The sequence below is a fragment of the Poecilia reticulata genome, linkage group LG9, assembly GCF_000633615.1.
Source record: "Poecilia reticulata strain Guanapo linkage group LG9, Guppy_female_1.0+MT, whole genome shotgun sequence".
Classification (NCBI taxonomy): domain Eukaryota; kingdom Metazoa; phylum Chordata; class Actinopteri; order Cyprinodontiformes; family Poeciliidae; genus Poecilia; species Poecilia reticulata.
The window spans coordinates 20,548,344-20,564,255 of record NC_024339.1 but is presented as its reverse complement, the minus strand read 5'-3'; the positions used below and the strand labels follow the sequence as shown (position 1 = coordinate 20,564,255).

Genomic DNA, 15,912 nt, shown 5'->3' with positions numbered 1-15,912 from the left:
CATATTTCAAGCAAACTCTGCGATAGTTCTCTGCTTTCAGCTATTCCTACTTTACCCTCATCATCTGATCCTATAGATATCCATCACATCATCAGACTGGTCCCATAAATACAGCTGGCTGCTAAGCCTTGCTACACTGTCACTTATCTCACGTTACAGTGTGCTTTATTAGCTTCTTCTGTGACACGCTAATTATTTTCACATGTGGTAAACTCAACTTTCCGAGCAGACATATGTCATTACAACGCATCATGAGGCAGCAGACTAAAAGCCTGAGCCGGACAGCGAGGAATTAATCTTTCACACTCTGTAAATATAAAATTATTTAATCTAGAAAAAAAATAAAACTATGACGGTGGTAGAAGTCGCCATCAACAAAGAAAAAATGTCAGTAAGTATTAAAATACTGTGGTAAAATTTTAAGAAAACAGTAAAATGAAAAAGTGGATTGAAAGATGCACACGTCCTTAATAGTTTAATTCTACCATTGTGAGCCTTTTTCCGTCTCAAAGTGAATGAAAAAAACATCTGAGCTCTCAAACCATTCAGCAGGAGAAAAAGCTACACATTCTGTGCTGCTTTGTAATGCTGTCATTTATCACAGCATGCGAACCATTAATGTGAATCATTTATTGTCTTTGGCTTGCTGGAGATCCCTGAACTCTGATGGAACCTACAAAGACAGAGACTGAGCACACATTTAGTACGTAGTTATAAAGAGAAAGACACACAGCAAAAGTGGCTGATGGGAAAGCGTTTGTGGTTTTATGTGGATTCCTACAACAGGTTGTCTTTCAAGATCAGCAGCATTGATGCCAAGTGTTTTCCCTTGTTGTAAACCAGGAAGGTGTGAGAAGCCACTGCATGCATGACCGACTTAAAACATAACTATAATTAGTCTGTCTTACCCTCACTCTGCCGACTCAAGAGTGAGGGTAAGACTCTAGATTGTACTGACATGGCACAACTTCTAAACTGGTCTTCCTAAGTGCTGAATTACTCTTTAATTTTAATATATTTAATTGTATTATTATATTTTTATTCATGGATATCTTATCTTCATAATTTAGTTGTGCTTGATTTTATTTTATAAATTCTTATTTATATTTATTGAGGTTATTTGATGGAAAAAATACATGTGGGGTGTCTCTTTGCAATGCAACATTTAATTCTCTTGCGCCACCATACTATAACATATAGTTTAAGCTTCTTTTCCACTACACAAGTTTTACCTACTTTTAGCATAATTAAAAAAACACTTTTCTCACTGCTATTCCTTGATTATTATAAAATGCTTCCTTCTCTCCTCAGACCTGAAAAAATCATTTGAACAAGAACCCCTTGGAAAAGAAGTGTCATTGGAGCAGGAGGTGCTGCTACAGTGTCGTCCTCCGGAGGGCATCCCGGCTGCTGAGGTATGTGCAATGTTGCCGTTAACCTCCTCCTGAGCTGAAAGGAAACTAAGCCGTGAGATCAGCAGAAGGAAGTCATTGATGGAAGAGAGTGACAGAATAAAAAAAATAAAAAATGGAAGCTGATATATATAGATAGAAGTAATCTTATTACTTCTATCTGGAAGTGCCACAGAAATAAGAGTTGTATCAAATACAGTACTCAAATGCAGTATTTTGTGTTTGAGGGTTTTTTGGGGGAGGAATCGATTAATCAGAGTGTTTTGTCAGGAGTGGCATAGAAATGTTGCATGTTCTATTTCACATACCGTTATATAACATACTGTTTATTTTAATAGAAGTAAAGAGACAAATCTGTTATGGTACTGTTGCAGTAATCCACAACAGTACATTTAGCTATACATGACCTAACTTGTTGCCTCTTTGGATAGATTTGCCCAAAATAATTGTAGGAATACAACACAATGTGTAACACTCATACTTTTACATTATTCAACAATAAATGTGCCGAATTGTCACAGGAAGAAACAGCCTTAATTCTGTTTTGACAGATGGATGCATAGATGCTCTGCTGCATGTTTGAACTGAGACCCTAAGGGTCCCCAGAGATCCAATTTGAGGACACCTTAAACCCATTTAAGGGGAACAAAATAGGAAAAGGTCAGTAGGGGTGAATCATAATCAAGGTACTTTAACGTGTTATGCAGCATGAAACATATTAGAAATTACTACTTTAAGTAAGCAAACATATTTGCTCACTCGTGTGACCTAAACTTTGTAACACAATAACTGCCTCTTTGGCTTTTACAGCAAACATTTAATTATGTTTATGGGTAGAACAAGAACACAATGAACACAATTACATTCAAGTGCAATGTCACATTGATATTTCATTAACTTATAAAGTTGACCATGTAGTAGGCATTTATTTTAAGGCCACTTAGGTCACTTTAATTCTCAGAGTGCTGGATCTACATCCAAACTATTTGCTGTTCAGATTGTTGTTTAATTTCTCACTTTCAGATGGTTTGTACCTGTAAGTATGAAAAGTCATTATTTCATCTATGTAGTTGGTCACAGGGGAAGTGCAGTGACCCCAGGCTGCACTTTGAGAAGTGTGCACTTAGAGACGACTTCACTGGCGGATGGGGAGTCTCAGAATCAGGTTTCCATCCTCAGGGTTTGATAGTCGTTTGCTATTGCACTTAAGTACATAACTCCCCTAAGAGAAAAGAGAGAAGACATATCAGCATACAAATTGAGAGAGCATGTAGGAGAAAATCTAAGATGGAGGTGGGATAGAAGAAAAGGAAGAATCTGGGAAAAGGGAAATCTGATTTTTTTTTTTCTCTCTTTTTCAATATTGCATCTAGTTTTTATTGGGGAACTTAAGCAAGTGCATTCGTTGGATTTTGTCACTATAACATTCAAAGATAAAAACCCTGATTATTAGTCAGGTTTTGTCACTTTTTGTTGTCTTACACCTACTTTCACCCTCTCAACTCATGCTCAGTTCCTTCGGAGACAGGCCTCCACACTAATGACTCATTATCACTCCTGTCTTATCAGCATTTTTGACTGCAGTTTATATTTGACGACTCTTTGAACACATTTGTGCAGCAAAAATCGTATGGACACACACACGCGCAACCATGCAGAAAAATAAAGTTACTTTTCCATTGTGTTCAATTTGCTACCTTTTCCAGTTGTCTTACTCCTGTCATAATGGGATTTCAGGAAAATGGATTGGTCTGTCTTGTCTGTCTGCTGAAGCTCTTTAGAGGGATTTGGATTTAAAATCATCTGAAGACCCTTCGTTGTAACCCCGACAATTTTTTTTATTGCCCTTGATTTTCTGTTTTTCTCTGTTCTTTTCACATCGTTCCCATCAGCTCTGTTGTTCTCAGTTTTATTTGCTCCCTTAGGCCCTGGCTACAGTTTCTCCAGATAAAATTTTTTTATGGATATATATTTTTTTCCTACTTCTGTGAAGAACAACTGTGTATACAATCCAGGGATAGACAATAGGGACAAAAAGTTCTTCATATTTTTTGTGTTTTTTATTGCTGTTGCAATAAAGGTGATGATAACGTTGTTTTAAGATATTCAATTGATATAGATATATGCACCAAAAACTTTGGAATCTGTTTATGAATAATTTCAATCATTGTTGATGTCACCAAAAAGGCAAAGTGTCTAATTAAGTCTAATTTAAGTCACAAATACAGTGACTAGTTTAGACTTTACTTTATGAACTCGGGAAAGACTTGTGATTCAGACTCTAACGCAAATGACGACAAATGGAGTTGAATTTTTTAGCTGAAAATTCACCACTTGTGTACTTGAACCCCCTTGACTGCTGGCTGCTGGTGGTGGTCAGAAGACCCATTGGTGCCAATTGCACAGCATCTTTGTTTCTGTCAGTCTGTCCCAGGGCAGCTGTGGCTACAATATGAATCTGTGTCAATGGGTGAATGACTGAATGTAGTAAACCGCTCTAGTCCTCTGGGCCATTTGCCATTTAAACATTTTTACCCAAGATAACCTTTATATCAAGTTATGGAAGAGAAACATTGAGAGCTCCCAATGATCTAATATAGCTGTGCACTTGTATTCATAGAAATACTCTGTTTATTTGAGGTATTTTTCATTTATCTGAAACAAAAATATGCAGCTATAAACAATGTCATGCTAAAATAATAGTTGTCTAAGAAATACATATTTTATGACGGACATTGCTTCAAAAATAGATTTAAGTTAGTATAAAAAATATGACCAAAGTTCTTCTGAATAACAATGTTTGCTGTGAAATGCAGCACTTTTTTAACACTTGAGGTCAATTGCACGTATGCCAAATATATTCACCTTTTGAAAAGCACTCATATGTAATGGGAATGAATTATTGATTTTTACTATTGCTTACATAAATATTAAACTGATTTGACTAAGATTCAATTAAATTGAAATTCAAAGTTTAGAGCTTGAGCTTTGACTTGGAATATGCAGGTTTTGACTTTGGACATGAGTTCAGACTTATGTGTCTTGGAACTTGACTTGAAACTGGAGAAAAAGAAAAAAACGTGTGATTGACCTAACATCTCTGCATGTGGGCGGAATGAGCACATGCAGTGGAGAATCTCTGCTTTATGGACACAGCATAATGTTTACAACTTGAATCCTCTTTCTCTCAATTTTTTTTTTTAAATTGACAGCTCTCGTTCTTGGTGTCCTGTGACCTCTCTTAAAAACGTTCTAATATTAGTGACCACAGTCGCCTTGTGGACCAGTTGATGACTGCTGTAAAGTTGTCAATGTGATGGGCCCTGATGACTTGATATGTGATATTCATGTCTTACTGCCCAGCTGGTACCTGACTGTCAACATGCTGAGGCAAAGTCTTTACTCCCCAAACAAACATGCTTAAAATTTACATTCATACTCATAAAACGTGCAACAGCAGACAAATGCCAACTCTTTTCTGCTATTGACACATGCAATATGTGTGCATTTAGTATATATGAAGGACAAAAAAGCATTACAGCATGACTAGAAGCACACAAAAGGACAAGTTTAAAAGATCATTTTAAGTGCTCCAGTGCTAGCCTTCAGAGGTCAGGGTCAAACTAATTCCAGGCAGCAAAGAAAATGTCTACACACCTACATGCTGCTGCCTCATTTTCACTCTCCTCGAACAACACCTTTTCTGTGAACTGAATGTCTTTACTACATGTTTTTTTTTTTTTTTTTTATTCCTTGTATTATGATCCTACTGTGAGAGACGATTGAGAATATTCAGATGCAGCTAAATCTTCTTGATGATAGAGTCTGTAAATTCAGTGGACTGTCAACAGTTGCAGCTGAACGTTTACTTTCCATGAACTATCCTCACAGTTTGGTTTAGTGTTTCTATTTTTTTGTGTTTTTTTTTTTTTTTTTTCATCGCAGAGATCTCAAGTCCAACGGCAGATAACACCCTGAAGTAGCTATGCTAAAGGTGAGCAGCTGTTTGAAATTTGGAACCGAGCCACAGTCAGTTCAAGTGTATACATACCACACAAATGTTGTGAGGCCCATTAGGACTCGAAGGCAGCAAACTGACAGCGATAATACATAAATCTTATAACTTAAAAGAGTCCTTGTGACCCCAGAGGGTAAGGAGAGTCAGTGGACTGCACACGACAGGTGGAGTTATAGATTTCTGCATGCTCCTGCGTGTGTGTGTGCGTGTGTGTGTGTGTGTGTGTGTCTCTGTCTGCGTCTGTCTCTGTTTTTGAGTGATTACCCCAGCTGCAGCGAAATAAACACATCAATGTGTGGTGACAGGCGCTCAACGTGTCACTAACGCACAAGCACGCACACACTAATGTATACACAAAAGTCAGACAGCAACTTGATACGTTTCTGGAGCCTGGTCAAGTTCCTGTCACATTCTTAACCACTTAATCCACCGTCTAAATCAATGCAGTAACTGAGGTAATGGCTTTTGACCACTCCTTAAATGTACTGTGGCATAACATATTTAAACCACAAAACAATTAATTCCTTCATTGTGGTGTGCAGCATGTTTTTGTGTGACACTGTGGATTTTCAATAAAACCAGTCATTCAATTGTAAGATTCAGAAAATGTTCTCATACTGGAGTCATGGCCACTACTGCTGTTTTATAGCTAAATGATGGCAAAAGAAAGATATTCCATCTTCAAGTACGCTGCACACACACATGCACACGCATGCATACACACACCCCCACACACTCACTCATCTTCCCAGGGGGTAAACTGGCACATCTGTGCATTAGTGATGCCCCAGGTTTGTTTGTCCCACTCATGGACAAACAAACCTTCATGATGACCATTGGTGCCATTTTTCTAACAAATGCTCTTGTTAAACAGTGTCAAGTAGGCTTGGACAGAAGTATTTGCCTAATCATTTGGGCATCTTTGTGTACCTTTGTGTGTATGTGAGATTGTGTGATGAAAACTGTAGTAGATTTGTCTGTCAGAAGGCATCGGTTTTAGAGAGGCAAAATGCTTGTAATTGCCTCATTTTCATATATTTAGAGTAAGCTGAGTAGAACTGCAACTACTGATTATTTTGCAGGTGGATAAATCTGTCAAATATTTATGATTAGTCTATTAGTAAATGGTTATTTTCAACTCAATTCAGTATTTTTAATATTGTGCCAATTTACAAAATGTACTTTTACAACAAGACACTTATAATAAAAAAGATGTCAATTCAATCCGATCATACAGATACAATTTCATGAATTCCAAATTGATCCTAGTTATCAAAAACTGCACTCAAGCTCTGTTTATTATTCAGATTAAAAAGTTTTCTATCTAAGGCAGTGGTTCTTAACCTTTTTTGAGGTACCGAACTCCCCAGTTTCATATGCGCATTCATCGAACCCCTCCGCGGCAGAGACTCCACGGAACCCCTGAGACCGACTCATCAAACCCCTGGGGTTCGATCGAACCCAGGTTTAAGAACCACTGATCTAAGGAAAGTAGTGAAACATGTAGTGAAATCTTTACTTACTCTGTGTCATTGACTTTGGAACAATCTCGCACACAAAACAGTAGAAATGAAAACTCCCTTTAACAGGAAGAAACCTCCACCAGAACTATGCTCAGTGTGAGTGGCTATCAACCACAACTGGCTGGGGGTTTGAAAAGACGGAGCAAAAACAAAGTAGCACTGATCCAGAAGTTCGTAGTATTTGAAAGAAAAGTAGTGAATGTAGTGGTTACTTTAGTGGCTTCATTTAGGAGAGAAACACAGCTAAGCAGATAAGCTTTGAGCCAGATTTCACGTCTGTATCGCAGGACGAGAGGAAACACGAAGAGCTATGACAGTTGAAACTCAGCCAGTGTCCATGTCTTGGAGAGAGACAGTGATAAACAGTGAAATACAATTCCAGATGGACCATCTATAAAAGGAGAACAGATTGTTGACAGCACTAACTCAACTGATTGTCCCCTTCCAGGAAGGAGTCACAGCTAAACTGAATTACCAGACTGGATGTAGTTTCTGTAAAGAGTAAAAGAAACAGAGAGAACATTAACTTATTATCCTAAATAACACAAATAATGATAAATTGGAGAGTAGTAGGAAAATATAGTTGGATGAGGAAAAGGGGGCAACATGTATTCCTGCAGCCAGACCAGGAGTCAAGTCCTCGAGATCTTCTATCTTGCAACTTTTAGATACATTTTTCTCCAATCCCCCTGAAAAAAAGTGAATGGGTCAGTACCAGACCTGTGTAAAGCTGATGAGGGAATTTTACAGTTAATTCAGGTGCATTGGATATGAAATGCATCTAAAAGTTGCAGCATGGTAGATCTCGAGGACTGGTCTTGGACTGCTACAGATGCTTAAATAAATAAATCAATATCTGCTTATTTATTCATTTCTGCACACAATCTTGGGTGGCAAAACTGATTCCGATTGTGATCATGTGGATGCAACTTCAGTTCTCAGAACCAATACATTTTACTGCACTCTCAGATGCACACACTCATCTTTAGAAGAATTCAATCTACTAATTTGACCACAAAGACCCCAAAATCTAATATTAATAATAATAAGTATTAATATAATAATAATTATTAATATTGACAATTTTTCTCTTATAGTGTTAACATTTTTTTAATCTCTAGTGTGAACATATATCTGATGTTGCTGTTGCACCTTGTTTTCCTTCCTGTGGGACAATGCAGGCTATTTCTATTTGTATTTCTCTATTTGTCCATAGTTAGAATTTCTGAACAATACAGGGTTGAAAATATGTAATATCATATGTGCATTTTATTTTAAACAAAATGTTTTCACCTCTGAACCCCAGGAAATAAAATTGCATCAATAGAAAACGCGTACACAGTTGTGTGCCTTGCTTGAGTGTATTTACGTTTGTAGTTGCATGGCTGTTTTCTGTGTACAAAAAACAATTTCTGTAATGCTGCTTTCCCAATAGATACTTACCTTAATCCTCTTTGAGCTGGCATAGTAAGCTCCACAGCTCATCTCTCACCACACTTTTATGTTGATCCCCAACCTCTGTCAGAAATCGCCGTAATCCACAGATTAGTCAGCAATCTCTTTTTTTATTTCAACTACCTGGGTAAATTATTGAAATGATGTTAAGCTTATGAAAATGCCGTTGCACTGGTTTATCATTGAAGAGTAATTTCCAAATGAGGAAGATGAAATGGAGCAGTTTTTGTTTCATTTTAGTTGTAACTGTGAAGTGGTTGGATGTTGACAACATGCAGTAAGATTATAATCACCACATAAAGATCAAATTATGCATTAGATATTTCTGCCCACTCGCATACAAGTGGGATACAAGTGGATCTAAATCATGGTTTCTTTCATTCTACCTTAGCTAAGTGTAAAAATGCCAAACAGGCACAAGAATGGCAAATGTTTAGTGTAGTGTGGGAAGTGTAATCTTCCTGTCCAGTGGTGGGAAGTAACGAAGTACAAGTACTTCGTTACTGTACTTAAGTACAGTTTTCGTGTATCTGTACTTAAGTAGATTTAATAATGGATACTTTCTACTTTTACTCCACTANAGTACTTTTACTTTTAATACTTAAGTATTTTTAAAAGCCAGGACTTTTTTACTTTTACTTAAGTAAAATGTTAATGTGGTACTTTGACTTTTACTTAAGTAAATTTTTGACTGTGTATTTGTACTTTTACTGAAGTAAATTTTTTGAGTACTTTCTCCACCACTGTGTATTACTGATAAGTTGTACTTAATTTCAGGGATGAGGCAAATTTCACTTTTTAGCCATCGAATCGGACTACATAGAGCTGCAACATTAGTTTTCATTTTCTTTGCAAGTTTCTTTCTTTTTAAGCTCTCCTAAGATTCTCACTGATGGTAGTTTTTTGATCAGTTTTCCATGTTTCTACGTTTTCTACATGGTGCCTTGACAAACCAGTGTAAGCATTGCTTTTTTCTACTACATCATAATTGGGAGTAATGGATAAGATTGATAACTGCTAAAAAGAAAAAGAAGAACCTAAATTACTTTGGGTAATATCTTTTTCTACATGAATAATGGGGATTCTAGTGCATTGCACAGGGTATTTCAAAATCCTTGTCACTGGTCACAATAATATGGACTATACGCACAAGAACATGGCAGACACCTGATGAAACTTCCATCACACAGTCTTTACAGTGGAGGACAGTCGAGTGAATTGAGTAGCATTTAGAGCTGCAGGTCTAAAATATTTTACTAGTCAAGTATTCCATCAAATAATCCATTCAAGTAATCGTGTTAACTATGTACTATACTAATTCTTCCTAACTTTTTCTCCCAGGTCTTGTAGTTGAATCTGCAGTAAGAAATGTGCTGTGCATTTTCACATGCAGACATATTAAGATTTCTTATTTTTATTTTCAGAACCTGTACTGCTCTCACTTAACGTTCGACCATCACATTCAAAACATATGTCTGTGCTTTAAAATACGATCCGCTTCTCTTCAAAAGTATGTTTCTGTGTCGCAAATACCTTTGAAAAGATGGTACTGTATTCACAATGGATGTAGAAGCTATACTTTTCCCTTATGTTGACTCCAACTACAGCCCTTACATTAAATATGTCCATCAGCTAGGCCGCTTCCAGGAACTATCAATTAAAATACAAAGATGGAAACTTCCCGTTAAGCAGGCACTCTGTATTTTTTTTCCTTAACTCGCATTATTTTTTTCTTTTGCTACTTGAAGTGGGCAGGAAATATGCAGGCCAGTGATCTTTCACTCTTTCAGTTCTCTGTGGTCTGAGGTTTGAGTTGTTTTGAAGAAAGGATGTTTTTGTGTGTGTGTGTGTAGATTGAGGGTTGAGTGGGTGCTTCACTCAGAAGTATGTCAGCAAGGTATAATGAAGGCATTTGTGTGGATCCCCCTCTTCACCTCACCCTCCCAGCACACTCCCAAATTAGAAGGACCCAATCTTTTCCCTCTCATTACCTGCTCAAAAGCTTCTTTGGGGATTGGTGCGATTGTGTGTCTTTGGCCTCATCTCTTTCAAACATCTACTGCAAGAGTTTTGCATGTGTCAATGATAAAAAAGGCTCTTTTCAATCCTTTTTTTTTTTTCTAGTGAATTCAATACTTGAGCTGCAGCTACAGGTTCCCTGTGTGACAAGATTTGTACTTCTGAATATTTTTTTCCATTCCTCTCAATTACTATTTCTGTCTTTCTTTACCTTATATTGTTTACCTGTCTTGCTTGTGATTTTTTTTTAATGTGCTGCCTCTGTCATTCTCATAATCTCTTAGTTTTTTCCGTCCCTCTTGTCTATCTTGACATAGTTCGAGACAAATGTGAGGAGTGATGGTGACATGACTGCATAGAGTGTTCGGCAGCTACCCCTGTTGCCCTTGGCAATCCTGACAGTGTTGTCACAGATGAATGAGCACACTGTTTTGACGCTCAGTGTGGAGTTGTCAAATAACAAAATTTGTTTCTGTTCTGTTGAGTTTGGGAAGTTCTTAGACCTTGTAACTCTTCTTGGACAACAAAGAAAGCTTTTTAATTTGTAATTTGTGTGAGAGTTTTTAGCATAAAATAATATAGGAATGAAATGAACATCAAACAGTAATTTGTGAAGTAATTCAACGTTTAGCATTGGTTCTCACTTTGGCTTCTGGTAGAAATTGAGAGATAATTTTATATACTTATCCACTTGACAGTAAATTCCTCATCTGAGACCAGGACTGAAAAAAGTTTTAATAAGCCTCGGCTTTAAATAATTGCTGCCAATTAATTGCTTTTCATTCACATCATATTATCATTCGCTAACGTAATCTAAAGTGAATTATAAAAGGAGGTTATCATCAGTGTATTACTTTTTTTTAATTCTCGCTTGATTTTGAAAAGTATCTGTGTCTGATGGCATCACATGTGAAACATTTTGAAAAGTATCTGTGTCTGATGGCATCACATGTGAAACATTGGTACAGAAATATTCTGCTGAGAATCTACTAATCCAAGTGATGTTCTGCTACTTTCTGATCCACATTTGTTGCAAAATGACACAAAGACATGTCTAATATATTTGTGAAGCCCTTATGATTGTTGAAGTCCAAAAGGCTTTTTTTTTTGCAAGATTTAATTCAATAGAATTTTAGCATAATTGTCCTGAAGATTGTTTTGGTTAGAGAAACTTCTCTTGTCAGAACTCTAAATGCCATGTATCACCAAACTTTTAACAAAAACATTGCATGTCTTTCTAGAAACCTGTTTTTGCATTGACATTATGGGATATTGTGTGCAGAGATTTGAAAAATCATCATCAAATTGATTTTATTGCATAAGGTAAAGAGGTGTGGAGGCTTTCTTGTAGCACTGTGAGTAGAATCTCACATCTTTGTGATATTAGTTCTACTTGAACAGTTTTATTTTTTCTGGTGTACAATTCGTCTCTTTTAGAAAAAACTGGAATAAAAAGGTCCATTGGTGTGGACAAGTAAGATATTTCTCTTTAGGTTAGTTCTCATTCATTCATGAATAGTAAATGAAATGAAGAATGCGACACAAATGAACAGGATGGTCTCAAATAATTCATCTGACCAAGCTAATAAAGCAAAGCTGATTTTGTTATTGGGTGGTTTTAATAACACTGGAGAGTTTGAGAGTCAATTAAAAAGGATTAGCATGCCCCCAAGCAGCTCAGAGCCTCTTCATGCTCTAATGATTTTGGAGAGTCATCAGAACTCCTACGCTTTACAGTGAATCAGCTTTGACATAACAAACATAGTGCTTGAGTGTGCATAGTTTTCTGTTGTTGTGTTAGACCTGTTACCAGCTGGTGATGTTTCCAGGCCATAAACTGTGTTTGGGTCAATGGAATAGACTGTGGGTTTTCCCTGCTTCCCCAAAACCCTATGCAGGAACAAAAGGTGCTTTTAGAGGCTACCTGGCTGCAGACTTGTCATCGTGGTCAGTACTTAGTGCTTTTACACCATGACTAGCAAGTTTAAGAGTTTGAAAATGTTCCTTTAGATTGTGTTTGGTGACTTTTCCCCCTCCTTCTTTAAATGATTGATTTGTTGTTTTAAATTTAGTTAAGAGATGCTTTAATGTGTTTATATGTTTGTTTTGATAAGTTTGATGAAGTCCATTGAGCAGTTTCAGGAGTTTTCATTTATGTTTTTTTCTCAATTTTTATCTCAATCTGTTTTTCACATAGTTCTTGTCACTTAACTTTCTTTTTTTAGTACTTTAATGTTTGGATTGCATGTGTGATTTTAAATATGTCACCTGGTAAGGTAATCTTGTTAAAGGCATGTCTACATCAAAGGTGAAATTATTGGCTTAAAAAATGCATGAATAAATAATTCCCCTGACTGTTCAATCAGTTTGCCCTATATCACATTGAATTAGTCTCATTTAGAAGTTTTTATTTATTTTATATATGAAATTTGTTTGGCCCTTTAGTAACTGACGAAAAATAATAACCTAAACAAGTTTCCTTATTTTTGAGACTGTCATGAATTATGCATCACCTGAGATGTACGAACTCGCTTTCATTCCTTTGTGAACATTCTTGTTTTACTTCTGAGGGAACAGGAGAGCTCAGTAGAAAAGGCAAAATACATCATTGTCCAAAGGCGCAAAACAGCATGGACATAAATACAGAGAGCAGAGACATGAAAACTTTCACTGCACTGGCCCATGAGCCTGCACAAGGCTGTTCTATAATTTAATAACTTGTCAGTCATTTTAACACTGAGTTACTGCTGCAGGAAAAAGAGCTATAGGTAAAATGATGACTATAACAGGCCTAACAAAATTCCCAAAACTGTTATAAAAGGTCTTTGTGGGATTGTGTCAAATTCAAAGAATCCATAGCATATTGATATGGTCAGTAAATAATATTTAGTGTTTAATAAACTTTCCGCAGGTTAGTGTGTCAGTGTAATGGTCCACTTATAATTGTGTTTAAAGTATGTTAAATTCAAGTTTAAGATCTACTTAAATGCACAAAATAAATAAGTTAGTTGTCAGTATGTTTTTGTAAGTTAAATCTTTTTATATTGCAAACTTTTATTCCCTCTATGACGACCTCAACGTGGCTCCCTTTTGAACTCTTACCTGATGGTTTTTAGGTGTTGATTTTAATTCCAGCTGTTACTGGTTCAGCATCTGTTTGGGGAAATGTTCCCTCCACATGTCTGAGGCGTTAAGTGGAGTTGTGTGTTTTTGCAACTCGTCTTTTCCTGATTTGAGTCAAGGGCTTTATTTTCCATTTTTATCACCCAAACACCCCCATCTTAACCCATCAGTGCTGTTTTCCCACAAAGTGATTATTCCATAAAAGGTTTTCTCATTAATTATTTTTTTTGCATATTTCTGTGTGTCAGTGTAGTGACTGTTCTGCTTTCTTTCTTCATCAATATTTGGTTTTCAAATTCAAGATGAAAAAAAATAATTGCACATTTTGTAAACAGTCAAATACCCAGCAGGTCCTTAGGTGTTGGGCATGAGAACTTGAAGATAAGATAGAAAACAATGATGAAGAAATTCAGAATATAAAAAAAAAAAGAAATCTCGTTTTTTTTCTGTATTTTAATGATCCATTGGATAAATTTGTCTCTGCTTCCTAGATTCACAGAGCAGGTTCCATCTGTCTTTATGTCTGCATTGACAGCAAACCTCTGGTGTTCTTAACCAGCTTGTGCCCTAAACATTTAAAAAATACTTTATATTAGTTTCCACATGATTCATGTAATTCACCTAACGGACCAGGATCGTCATCTGCATGAGCCACACTGGCTTTTGTCATTCCCGCACAGTCTTTTGTGGTCTTTTTCATGCTTTTCAAACTTCCTTTTCTAAGTCATGAGTCTTCTCTTCTTTTTTGTGCTTCCTGCACATCTTTTTCCCATTAACTCACCAACCACCTGCACCATGTCTCCAAAGGACAGACCATCAATCAATCTTCCACAGTGGTAGTTCCACGATGTAATGCCTGGCTCCTCTTCGTGAAGAAATGAGTTGGAAAAATTAGCAAAAGCTGGTATTAATGTCGGATTTTTCACGCTCACACATTTTCATATGCACTTTTTTAACACGTGCATTGTAGTGTGAATTACTACTCTCACCTACCTTCATTGTCTTGCTGATTTTTTTTCTACACCATTCCCTTAGCTCTTGCCTTTGCATTCCTCACATGACTTTTACTTTCCTGCTGTTGTTTTCCCAAGCGTGGGAGCCTAATAAATTACTTCGGCATATCTTCCACAGCTAGCCTTTCTACTCCCTTTTCTACCCTTTTACCACTCCATCTTTTTCTGCTCTTTCTCTTCACAGTCCCTGACATGGTATAGAAATACCGCATCTGTCTTTTGAACATTTTCTTTATATTTTCACTTTTCTGTTTTTATTCCATTGCTCCCTCTCTGTCCCATCCTTCCTTCCTTGCTCTCCCTATCTGTTGACATTGTCAACTAAGTTTTAATGGATCACCCACAGTTATCTGACTCTTGTTTCCTCTTCCTCCTTCACCATAATCACAGCCTCACCTACTCTCTCTCTCTCTCTCTCTCTTTTCCTACTTCAGCATTGCTGTGGAAATACCTTTTCTTTTCCCAACACTCTAGAGATTGTTCCCCATCCATCTTTTCACCTCTCCACTCTTGAATGTTGACGGTAGAGGGTGAGTCTAATAGATCACTATGAAGCATCTGCACCTGTGTTAAATCTCAGTGGTAGCACGGTGGCGTGTATGAGTAAGCATGTGCACATGTGTGTTTGTGCGCGCTCCGGAGAGGCCGATGTGAGCTTTCTGTTCAGAACATCTGTGTCCTCCTTTAGTGCTGAGCTACTTCCCTTTATGCCTCTGCTGACCATCTTCTTGCGTACCTCGGTTAGATTTCAGGTAAACACTGCAGAGGTAAGTTTTGTGAGTCCTTAAAATGTGCATGTCTGGGTGTTGCATAATAAATGATGCAGTGTGAAAATACACGAGAACAAAAAAAAAGTCACAGCTGAGTAACATAACGCTCATGTATCATACATGCAAGTCATACATCATCACTTGTACCACGTTGCAGCAGAATAGCAGGTTATAAATAGCTCTGTGTTAAGCTGTCCCAGTCCAAATAGGCGTCCTCTTGTGTCCCGATTCTGTCTGTACTGGACACCTTGGAGAGTATTCAACTATTTCCTACTCTCTGATACACATCATATATAATATGTCTTCTTCCTACAAAGAAGACATGAAATAAATAATTATTTCATCTGCAGGGTGAATATGTTTAGCTAGCTAGAGACCATATGCTTGTAAAACCAGTTCAAAACTCAGTATCAAATACTGTATGCTCTAGTACATGTCTTAGTTAATCAGTTCCAACTACAAATATCAATATATTTTGTTAGGATTTGTTTGCAATTGATTAATATAAAATAGTCCATGGTTGTTAGGCGGAAGGAACATTTTATTTGGAAAAACTTTTAACAAATGAAAAAAGGTGTG

The 15,912-nt window shown here is 36.9% G+C and overlaps 1 protein-coding gene across 3 annotated transcripts in view; it reads left to right on the top strand.

Moving 5' to 3' along the window:
* The window catches only part of LOC103470231 (netrin receptor UNC5C-like), a 188,512-nt gene that overhangs the window by 120,335 nt on the left and 52,265 nt on the right, over positions 1 to 15,912 (top strand). For all 3 annotated transcript variants that reach the window (XM_008418509.2, XM_008418508.2, XM_008418510.2), the window contains exon 4: positions 1,312 to 1,415. In XM_008418509.2, coding sequence (XP_008416731.1) covers positions 1,312 to 1,415 — 104 coding nt within the window. The remainder of the gene's footprint in view (positions 1 to 1,311; positions 1,416 to 15,912) is intronic.